Below are 12,212 nucleotides of genomic sequence, written 5' to 3'. Positions count from 1 at the left end.
TTAATTAATAAAATAAAAAATAAATATTTTTTATTAGTATCAAGTATATAACTATTTTATTTTATTAAGAAAAATAGTATTGAAATTAATTAAAAAATTAATAATAATCATACAACTTAAAAAATTTAATTTTAATATTTAATTTATATGACTTTTTTTTTACTTGGTTTTAAAATATATTTAAAAATAAAAATAAATTTTAGAATATAAAAGAATTATTATAGACATTATTTGTATTTAGAGCATAATAATCCATTTTAAAACATGGCTAAACTTAGAGTAATTGTATATTATTTTATTGTAGATATTACTTGTAATAGAAGCTAATTAAAATTTTAAAAAGTTCTAATCTTACATTTATTATTTGTAATATAATTTTTAGACTTTTATAATTTATTTTTATGCAACCAATTGTTTAAAAATATATATATAATACATCCTTATTATTTTAATTAATACCAAAATTAACTTAATTTCTACTCAATACTTAGTTTTATATATATATATATATATATATATATATATATATATATATGTGTGTGTGTATGTGTGTTGGTCATTTAAATTTTATTGAAGTTTCTTGATTTCGATTTAAGATCTTTCTTGAGAGATTAATAAAATCTTCAACAAACCTAAGTTTTTCTATTTCATTTCTATATAAATATATACATATTAATATTCAAATGAGTATTAATAATTTTATAGATTGATAAATTTTATTCTTATAACATCTAATTTATTATATATATATATATATATATATATATAAATCTAATTTGAACCAATCTTGTTATTTATTCAAGTTATTGCAGTAATTTGATACTTATTTTAGCCTAAAATATTTTCCTTGGTTTCTTTTTAGTTTTTTTTCATTTTATTTAAAACTGAATAATGCATAATAGATAAAAAAAAAAATTATGTTTTATATTTAATATGATTGAATTATAATTAATTACTTATTTCATAATATATTTATTGTATGATACCTATCTATATCTAAAAGAAGATAATTATAATTACTTCATTATAAAGTTAAATAAAGTTATTAAAATTTATGTAATTTTTTATCTCTATTCATTATTATTTTTAATTAAGAATTAATAAGTTATTTATTTTTTTAATTATTTATTTATTTATTTATTTATTTTTCTTATTTTTATAGCATATTTTTTGTCATTAAAAGAGTGTTAATAAAATACTCAATAGTAGCTATTCCATAAATTCTAATAGTGCTTCAAAAAGGAAGATATTTTAAATGGTGAACATTATAGTAAAAATAAACACATAAAGTTAGATGATGGTTTTAGTATAGAGAGTTTTGGAATCATATGTCTCTTAAGTTTTACAATATTTTTAAGTCACCTTATTATTTGCTTTAGATCCTTTGATATTGGTCTGTTATATTTTAAGACCTTTTGATGTTTTAGAGATTTAATTTATATTTTTGGTGATTGTAAGTATATATTTTATACACCTAATTTTTAAAATATTTATAACATATATAAATTAAATATAAATAGTACAAATGCATTAGTTTCATTTAATACAATACTTTAACTATCCAATCTTTGTTTATTAAAAATTATTCTATGTTATAATTAAAAATACTAATTATATATTTTATATATTTTTAATTACTATTTTATTAAATTTTAAATTAATTTTTTTAAAGAATAATTTAATAATGGTTAAAAATATTATGCTATGATAAATAATAAATCATTTTCTAATGTTTTAAAGAGTGATTTCTAATATATTTCAAATACTAGACATAAAATATAGAATTCTACCAAAAACCACCTATAATTAAGTAGATAAATTGAACATATGAAACATATTTTTGAGTGACATCTTGATTAAAATACAAGTAATTTATAAGATGATTGGATAAAAAAATTCAGTATAAGAATTGATTAAAGACAAAGCATGAAATTGATATTTAAAAAATTGTATTAATTTCCAATCATGATCATTGTAGTAAGTCATATCTTTTTGAATCAAAGATAATAGAAACATACTTGGAGAAGATTTTATAATGTATTTTTTTATCATCCAAATTTAACTTATGCTAAATATGTAAAAAACTTAAAATCAATTTTATGTTAATACAATGATTATACCTATATATCTATATGTATATATGTAGATATATATTTTTAAATATTTGATGTATAAAAATCATGCAATATTAAGAAATAAAATTTTTAAATCTATTAATAGATTTTATTTTTCTAATAAAATAGATAAATTCTACAAGTATTATCTTTATATATCAAAACCAATTTATTTAAAAAAATGACAAAGACTAAACAATGTAGATTACAATAGTAAAGTTGCTTGAAAAAGTTACACTATAAAAGAAATGCTTGAGAAGAAAAATAGAATGATTTGAACAACAATAATAATCTCTCTCTGTTACAAGTTAAGTCTTTGTGACTTTAGAATGACTTATTGGAATATGTTCAAACTTGATGGTTGAGACGCTAATTTTCAAGTTTTACAAGCCTCAATTCAAACCAAGTTACTGAAATGAGTTCATTAATTAAAAATAATTACAGCCATAGTAATTGGTTGAATTGGGATGTAAAACTATTGAGTTTTTTTTTTTTTTTTTTTTTTTTTTTTTTTTTTTGTATAGATATAAAATACAAGGTTTGAAAAATAAACTTTTTATTTTTTTTTTGTAGATACAAGTTTGATTTTTTAGATATTTTTATAAATCTATTGCTTAAAAGAAGTAGTGATATCACAGAGATATATATATATATATATATATATATATATAAATACACCTGCAATCACCATTTAAAATTTTCTGAAATTTTATAAATTTTGTTTAGATATTTTATCACCTTTTCAAAAATCTATTCGAATTTCTATAACTTTTCAATATATATTTCACAAGTTTTAAAAACTTTGTTAATCTTGTAGAAATATCTAAGTCATTTTTTTTTTTTATCTTTAAAATATTTTTTTGGAAAAATTTAAAATCTGAAACATCTTTTATTAGATTTAGTGGTTATTTTTTATTTTTCATCGAATTCTATTTTTAATGCAAGATTAAAATTTATAAGTTACATTTAAATTGAGTTAAAGTTCTTGAGTCTTCAGAATCTTGACACCATTGTCTCTTTTAAAAATTCCTCTTTGCTATATTTTATATCAAAAAATCTTATATTGAAAATCATATACATATATGTGTAAAGTATTCTTTTAATTTTGGATGTAAAAAAAACTTATTTTTCTTAATAAAAGAAAAATTACCAATTGAGTTACTAGATATTATTATCCCATGTTTTTAGATACGTAGTGTGTTTACTACAAATTCTTTTTAAAAAACTGAGTCTATGTACATATTTCAGAAAGTAAACAGGAAGAAAACAATAAACAGATTGTTCTTCTCACACACTTATTTAAAATTACCATTACTCAATTATAACATACCAAGTCATTATATACATATATATATACACACATATTGATATATCACTCAAACATGATTCACATAAGTTAAAAATTTATAACCAAGATTTAATTACTAATCTGAAAATATTTTGTGACAACATTTATTTAAAATTGGCTAGGCTTTTTGCATGAAATATTTCAACCATTAGACTGACCTAAATATTTAAAATATTTCATTCATCTTGAAATCAATGCTTCCTTGATAAGTTAATGATGGATGTGACTTTATCTATAACTTGATAAAAATAGTATCATAAATATGAATATTCAAAATTGAACATGTATTAAAAAATATTGTTGGTGAATATGAAAGCCTTGTTGGTGTATACATACATTCATACAGATGTCAAGTGAAGATTTTCACCTCCAAGCTTCAGCTCAACAACCTTCATCAAAACCCCATAACTTTTAATTTTTTTTCAAAGAATTCAAGATTGACATTTTTTTTTTTTTTTTTTTTTTTTTCCATTGAATTTACAGTTGGGAAAATATAATATATATATATATATATATATATATATCCCTAAAATATGTTGAAATATCAAGAATATCCATGTATTCTTGATAATAGCAAATATACCCCTCATTTTTGTAATAATTGTAAATCTATCCTAAAACTTAATAAGATATAAATTTATTCTAATTTTATAATAAGGTATAACTTTATTCTAATTTTATAAAATGTATGTGGCATATGACTTTAATCTTGTATAAAACTAAAATAACCTCAAAAACAAATCATATGTATGATTTATAAAGCAAAAAAATGAGCCATCTCTAGAAATCTTCTTACTAAAGTACTAATAAACCAATTTCTCTAACAACTTTGCAAATTTAAGTTTTACTATGGAAGCCAAGCAGCTCCAATTTCCATGTTATTCTTGTTGGGCCATTAAGCAACATTATTTAAAATCAACACCAACAACAATTACAAAGAAATAAAATAAATTTCCTCAATATGATTTTTAAAAGGTCTAGGATAAAAATTCAACTACTTTAACAAGTTGTTTCTATTACTCTTTGTACTGATCAACATTATAACTATTTAAAGTAATATCAAGGATTTCACAAACATATCAATAACCTTCATCATTAGAATATTGTATACACACTTCAAGAAGATCTTCATGATATCAATTGTGTACTCATCATTGACCAAGTCTAATTTGCACAGATTGGTTAAGCAACAAGATCACTAGATCATCAAAAAGGATGAAAAACCTAAAAAATAATAGTTGGACTTAGTGAAATGTTTATGGAGAATTTCTTCCATTTTTTTTTTATTTTTTTATTTTTTTATCTCTCAACATGGAGATGTCGTTTTGTAATAACAATCAATGAACCTTCTACATAAAAACTCATGAATCTAACACTATCATCTAAGAAACTTGGTTTTTGGAATATGAAGCAATTATTGAGAAAATTGAAATATAGTTGCATAGAGAACATACCAATAATTTGGATTGTATACTTCAAAAGTCTTGTACCTGTGTCCTTTAAGTGCTTTGAAGATCAACAATTTTTTTTGTAAAGATGTGTACAAGAACATTGCTCCTAGAGGCCACAAATATTATTGAGAGCAATCTATTTATTCACCAATCTTGTGATCATACTAAGCTTATGACTAGAAAAAGAATGTTGCTAAACTTCAAAGAATAGTGTTATAGTCCCTCTATCCATGAGGATAATATCAACACTCACACCCTTGCACCATTATTGCACAATTATAGTTTTGCAATCCCAAACATCTTCTTATGTAACTTTCTCTTTTCTATCACAACTTCTACACTCTTTTATTTTCACAATGACTACTTGAATATTCAAAAGAAATAAAGAGAAATCTTCCACCACAATTTCTTTCCCAATATGAATGAACTTCCAACCATGTCGTAGCCTTGCAAGAACTTGTAAAAGTTCCAAGCAAAGTGAGATGGAGAATGGAGGCTTATACTCCTCACATATGTATAGAGCCAAGCATAGGTAACAAAGAAAATATAGCAATGATAATAGCAATCGGGGCATCAAATGCAATAGTGGAGTTTGGTTTGTGCAAGGCCTTACTTGTGCAAAAAAGTTTTGTACCAAAATGTGAGTGGTACACATTTTTGGACCTAGGATTCACCTAAAATAGGAATAAGATAATATCTTATCAATCAAAGGGGTAGATTTGCAATTATTACAAAAGTGAGGGATATTTTTGTTATTATTAATAATACAAGAATATGATTAATATTTCAACATATTTCAAGGATACATATGATATTTTTCCTTTATGGTTTACAAGTACCAACACTAATATCAAAGTTTGACAAGTATATATTACATAGCACTTTTTTTTTCTTTCTTATCAAACTCATTTTAATTTCTAGAATCTTACAATCTTTGAATGACACATATAGTCAGGCTGAACTTGCATGTAAACAAAAAAAATATGCATGAATCAACTCCAAAGGCTTGTGGGTTTCAATATGACTTGTATAAAATCCACATTTCAATACAAGACAACCCACAGCAGTATTCACAGCATTCTCAAACTTTGAACGCATGCCACTAATTTTAATCTTTCCCTTTTTCACGATGTAATACGATCTACCATTAGGTTGTGGAATCTGGCATTTCCAACACCAAGACAAACCTTGAGCCAACTCCAAATCCTGATGCTGCTTACAAAATTGCATACGGTTGGTTTCTAATGTAGTTCAAGCTCAGTTTGATAGAAGTCACTGATAACCCACGATTTCAATAAAGCTTGCAATTTCAGCACTATCAAATTGCCAACCACGTGTTCTGTACAAGTCGGGCCAATGAGAGGGTGGCTATACCGATTCACCTGTTATGCATTTGCACTCTGCAAAGCACTACAATCCTATCCCACCAAGACCTGGAAACCAGGCTGTCAGTTACGATGAGCCCAACTGCTCGAATCTGCTGCACCATTGGGTGTCCTTCACATCCTTCATACTTGTCCGCACTTCGGGGGTACGCATCGCATTACCACACGTACCAAAAGTCCATGTTTCCTCTCCACCCAACATATGCTTCAATCAAGGTTGCACTCTGGGATGCACCACCATCAAATGCTTCCACTACGCCCCTACGCTGTGTACAGAAACCTTTGCTGTGGATGTAAGCGCGCATGTAGTCTTACACGAGTGTACAGGCCATCTGTATATTCCTCGCTTTCGCCAACAAAACTGAATCCTTCCCGCGGACAACCCAGCCTGCTTCAGCGCTCATCCACACAAAGTGCGCACTGGGCGTGAGAATCTCAAACTGGTACTCTTCCGAACCGAATGCCCCACGGAGTTGAGACGCGCACCCTGATGCTTGGGATCCTCTCGCTTTGTTCCCTCCTCTACACCCCGTGCAGCATGACAACTGGTTCCCCCATCAAACTACGCTTCCCAGCTCCACGCTTCCGTTCCCGCCCACTGCCAATGCAGCCCCGCCTGCCGGAAATGGATGCTGCACCTCGTACACTGTCGGGTTACAGCTTGCTTGCACTTGCGCGTACCCGCGCGTCGACCATGGATGAGCGGCTGCTACCGCCAATGAAAAACGTTTCCTTGCATCTGCACCCACTCAAACCCACCACATCTCAAATGCATGTCCCCATGTTCAAATCCTACATCGCGCATTCCTGCAATCCCGAATACCTTTCCACACCGAGATCCGGTCCCGTCCGTTCCACAATCCTCCAAACCCCATCTCACCTTTGCACAGAAGCCCTCTCAGCAAATCCGCCAGCTCCGGGTTTGTGGCTTCCGGGACCAACAAAGGCTGGTTCACAATCTGCACGAGGCGGTGGTACTGTTAGCGCCTGGATTACCCCGGGAAAATGCTCGCCATGTGGAGCTCATTCATCCCAGCGAAACCGATATGCTGGCAACATGTGCACAACGCAGTGGCGATGCACGACTCCGTCTACCTTCTCATAGATGGAAGGGAGTGTGTCGCCCATGAACGGGTAGCGCCCCATCACCATGCAGTACAGAGTGCACCCCAGAGCCCACACGTCTGCTTGCCGCCCACGGTAATAACTCCCTGTCAAGCCTGTAACATGCCCACGCCCCTACCATCAGTGCTGCACCGCCCTGTCAAGGTTGGGACCAGTTCAATCGCCATCCATTACCATAATTCTGGAGCAAACCAGTCAAGGGCTCTCCAGGATGACTTCATGCTCGGGGCTGGGTGGCCATCGCAACAACAAACACTTGCTTCAGAAGAGCGACGACTTACATACCTGAGCAACATTCGGGGGCTGTGAAGACTGGAGTTCCAGGGGATCGCCACAGTTCGTCATTATCTCCCTGTTCGGAAAACAAATAATCGGCAGGGCGTTACCACCCTACATCTACTCCTGCAAAGTCAATGACAAACGACGCCTACTAGCTCCTAACATACTGACTCCACCCCAAAAACAGCACCACGAAGCATCGCCAAGCATACCTCAAATGTCCGGCTGCAACCAAAGTCGCATATTTTGACTGAACCATCTACACTCCTCAGGCAGTTCTCGGGTTTGATGTCGCCATGGATGATGTTCTGCGACATTATATGTTGTACGTGTTTGTGAGTCCAACCGACTGAAACAGAAAAACCATGCCCCCATTCAAATGCAGAACGCGATACCGCGCACTGCCTGCTTTGCAAGGGCAAACACAACTCATCATCGAGAATGGATATGACCGAGACCAGCGATGTAACCGACCAACCCCTTACGTGGTTGTGTAGATACGAAAGCCCGGCAACCACATCTCGAAAACACTTCCTCGCTGCAGCTTCGCCGATGCCTCCAGGGGATCCACAACCTTCGAAGATGGACTTGCCTTCCACGTGCTCCATCACTGCACAACCCTCGACGTTCAATGCCACAGTCGGGTGTTACCACGACGCCTTGACCGGAAAGACCAACCCTAAAGAACCAACACATGCCAATTTGCACCAGCACACCAGACATGCCTTATATTCATTCACGACGGGCTAATGATCACGCACCCATGTAGAGGCGATCGCTATTCGGATCGTCGATTACCTCGTACAGTTTCACTACGTTCGGATGATCCACCCGCTTCAGAATGGCCACCTGTCACAAGTTTTGCCGACCCTGAATCAGAGTCTATCAAAACCACCACTCCACGCCCTGCACATGTGAGGTATGTTACACCCGTGTTCGCCTTCCACACACGGTCATGGCTCCTCGTCGCACTCGGATCCGGACACATTTACATTAGGCCCCGACACTATTGCATTGCAAGCATCCGACTATACTCACCTCCCGGAGAACGTCCATCATGGCAGTTTCGCTCGGAGAAACCTTCATCCTGCGAAGCCGCGACTTGTTGACAATCTGCAATCCACATCAATGCCGTCATTAGTGGATGCCCTGCCCATTCAAAGCTGCTCGTCGAGATATCGACACCTCCGTGGCAAAATTCACCTATGTGCCCGTTCGCCTACTTGAGCCCAAATATCAAACCAGCCCACCCCGTGACCATAGCAACCCACAATTATACACTGCTACCTTGATTGCATACAGCTTCTCATCTTTCTTGCTCTGGTGTAAAACCTGCACACAGTTCGATACCCGTCGACTCAGTCCTTCTCTTGCCAGCTCAAGAATTGGTCCCACTCACCCGCCAGCATCCTCGTCCAACAGAAATACACCACGGAATTGACGATACCAAACCATCGCTGTACTCACCACTTTCCCGAAGCTCCCCGTCCCGATCTTGCACTTCCGCACATACTCGTTCACCATTTTGTTCCCCTCCGCATCCTGCACGCCACCCCGCCATAACCACCACCCCGAGTCGCTGTTACTCACATGCGGAGGCCCGTCAGTCACAAAATCGTGCAAAGAACGCGTTAGCTGCGGTCGGTTTTCCAGGTCCCAACCCGCCTCGACCAGACCTCATAACTTGCCCACACTGACGACTGCTTAATCAATTCCAGCTGTAGCGACTGTACTGGTACCCGACGGCACCGACCCACACCGTGCACACCAAACGGCGGGCGATCCCGTACCTGGGACCGGAATTCGTGGCGAGTCTCCTTCACGCCAGCTCTCAGGAGTGGCAGAATCAGAGGTGCGCGAGATCCTCGCAGTTCCTTGAACGGATACAATCTGCCCTCCACTCTATGAGCCTCGCCCACCTGCTCCTCCTCAGGCGGTCGGTAGCTTGTGGGAGGAAACTTGGCCACCTGCCGGACCACCTGGTGCGCGGCCTTGTCATCCAACTCAGCCGAGTTGCCGAGCAAGTGCTCTTTCGATATGCGCTTCACAATCGGCTTCGACGAGCACTTGCCCTCGCCCCCGGAGCCCTTCTTCCGCAACCATAACAGTCCACAACATCCGCATTGCTTATCCATGCAACCGACTTCTCTCGCCGAGCAGGAAATGGCGGCTCTACCGACCAGCAGGACGGCAGATGTTTCGGACTCACGCTGCCATCTCTGTGTTACTTCTCGTGCAAATCACACTCTCCGCTCCCACTGTCTCGGACTATTCTGTCGGACGACCCTGACGCTGCACAGCAAAGATACTTCCAGTGACTGCTGCGCAACTTGAAGCTCACACACTCTGAATCTTGTTCAGCCGCGAGCTCCCGAATCTCCAGCTTTTATCACACGTTTTCATCCTTTGATCATACACGAAACCAACAGCAAAAGTACCCCAACCATGATGCAAACCAGTCCCGTCACCTCGTGCGATGGCACCCCCGTCACTCCGATGCCTTCAAGACGTCGGCGTAGCTCTACGACGCACACAAGCATCTGAACAAGTAGTGACGGAAGTCGCACTCCTGCGCCAGCACCGCGGCCTTGAGAACCTCGCAACGCGGCCCACAGTCAGCTCGCATGGTTGCCAACGCCGACCTCGGCGTACCCTCCTCTCCGATTCTACTACAGCGGTTATCACATGTAGCTCGTGATCGCGAAACCGATCAAGCTTCACCGGAACTTGGCCGCTGGTCGAAAGTCAAGAACCTCGATGGGCACATCACTGACGTCCAAAGCTAGGACACGGTGTGCCAAAAGACTTGCCTCCAAGGGCCTGCACCTCACTAAACCAGCTACAAATCCTAACCCGATCGTTGAACAACGGAAACGCAAGCAATCCAGCACCACGGCTGCCACCTCAAGCGGCCATCGTAATCTCAGCCACCTTACGAGACTTTCTGGGACGTGAAAGAGCTCGGAAGCTGGTAGTTGCTGGCAGTCACTTTCGCACACCTGCAAAGCTGAAGCCACCGCAGCGCTTGGATCTCAGCAAACCCCTCCCAAATCCTCTCATCAGTCGCACCAACCACGACCACCTCCTTTTCAATCATATCCGGGACTACCGCTCTGCATCATGACTCTCCGTGCAGCCACGGCACACGTCGATGGACGACTTCCTGTCACAATCTGGTGGAGCCTCTCCGAGCGATGCTACTTCCAGCCACACCGAGAGCCTGCAATCCGGCTGGACTATATAATAGTGCGCACGAGCTACTACAAGCTGGTGGATGATCGGAGACAGCTGAAGACACAAAACGAGGAAACCGAAGTGGAGACTTGAAGACGCGAGGAATCGGTCGTTTCATGGACGCAACAACAAAACGATGATGGAAAGGACGTAGCTGTCTGCTTCCGCATCGACAGAGGCGTCACCACCGTCCGTTGGAATGTGCGGATGAATCGGACGAATGCAGATCTCTTGAGCTACGGCTGCGGTGGGGCTGGGCAGACGGGGAGGTGGGGCAGGATTCAGGAAAGCAAAAAGAACAGGATAATGGGTCCAACTGGATTGAAGAGCAGGCCGAGATCTGTTCTCGTTTGCAGCAACAGCATATATTGCTGTCGAGTCTGCACGGCGGGTATAGCATCGCCGAAGAACCCACTCTCCAACTCGGTCTTTGGCATCTTCAGCACACCCGCTGTCCAGCTTGGGCACGGCCCTTTTGTGTTCGTGGACACACACCAGGTCGCAGTGGAACATCATCAGTACCTCCCCCTCCTTGCAATGAACGAAGAATGCGTGTGAGCTCGGCATTTGGCAAGGCTGGCCCGAGGTCACACGTGACGTCGAAGGCCAATCGGACAAACTTGGATCGAGTATTGCTGCTGGTCACGTGCATTCATTCATTCATTTGGAGACCAACATGAAAGCCATTTGGAGTCTTAGGAACAACCAAAGTTGTTAAACCAGCAAGAGTAAGCCATCCTCTTGCCACAGTAGTTGTGGAACTTGGGATCTGTTTGGAGTGGAGTCTTCAAGGTTGGCTGGGAACATTGATTTGTATATGAACATGCATGCATGTCATGTCCTCTGAGCACATTTTGCACAGCATTTTATCATGGGAGTGTTGATGTATGATTTGATGGGATTTGTATTTATCATGATGTTTTGACAATTTTGTGACTTGAGAGGAGTCTGTGAATTTGTAGTTGTTGTGTTCACATTGAGGGGTATTGAATGTAAGTAAGGGCTTGATTTTGTTTGATTTTTGTGTTTTGATCTCCAGTTCACTACAAGCTTTTTCTGTGATTCACTTGTGATCATGAATTTTGCATTTTATTTTATTTTATTTTATTTTTCATATATGCATAGGATTCATTTTGGACACACATCTTTAAATGTTGGTATTGGGTAGTTAATGTGCATAGGTCTATACATTTTTACCTGCAGATAATTTTGTAATTTATTATGGTTTTTTGTTACTAGCAGATTGTGATCTTTTTGACTATTTTCCACTTCAACT

The 12,212-nt window shown here is 37.2% G+C and overlaps 1 protein-coding gene across 2 annotated transcripts; it reads right to left on the bottom strand.

The window, feature by feature from the left end:
- Positions 1-5,864: 5,864 nt before the first annotated feature.
- Positions 5,865-10,485, bottom strand: LOC112287875 (serine/threonine-protein kinase GRIK1). Of its 2 annotated transcripts, none has more exons than XM_024531454.3 (11): positions 9,493-10,485; positions 9,170-9,244; positions 8,987-9,034; positions 8,741-8,815; positions 8,464-8,551; positions 8,188-8,312; positions 7,915-8,010; positions 7,709-7,775; positions 7,394-7,518; positions 7,179-7,257; positions 5,865-7,037 (listed from the first exon to the last, which is right to left on the bottom strand). In XM_024531454.3, exons 1-11 carry the CDS (start codon positions 9,835-9,837, stop codon positions 6,856-6,858), a joined length of 1,305 nt encoding a protein of 434 aa, XP_024387222.1. In that variant the 5' UTR covers positions 9,838-10,485; the 3' UTR covers positions 5,865-6,855. The 2 variants fall into 2 exon arrangements, with proteins under 2 accessions (XP_024387222.1, XP_024387223.1); XM_024531455.3 differs by having other exon boundaries at positions 8,990-9,034.
- Positions 10,486-12,212: the final 1,727 nt, after the last annotated feature.

The sequence above is a fragment of the Physcomitrium patens genome, chromosome 10 (genome assembly GCF_059467195.1).
Source record: "Physcomitrium patens ecotype Gransden chromosome 10, ASM5946719v1, whole genome shotgun sequence".
Classification (NCBI taxonomy): Eukaryota; Viridiplantae; Streptophyta; class Bryopsida; order Funariales; family Funariaceae; genus Physcomitrium; species Physcomitrium patens.
This window is presented reverse-complemented; position numbering and strand designations above follow the sequence as displayed.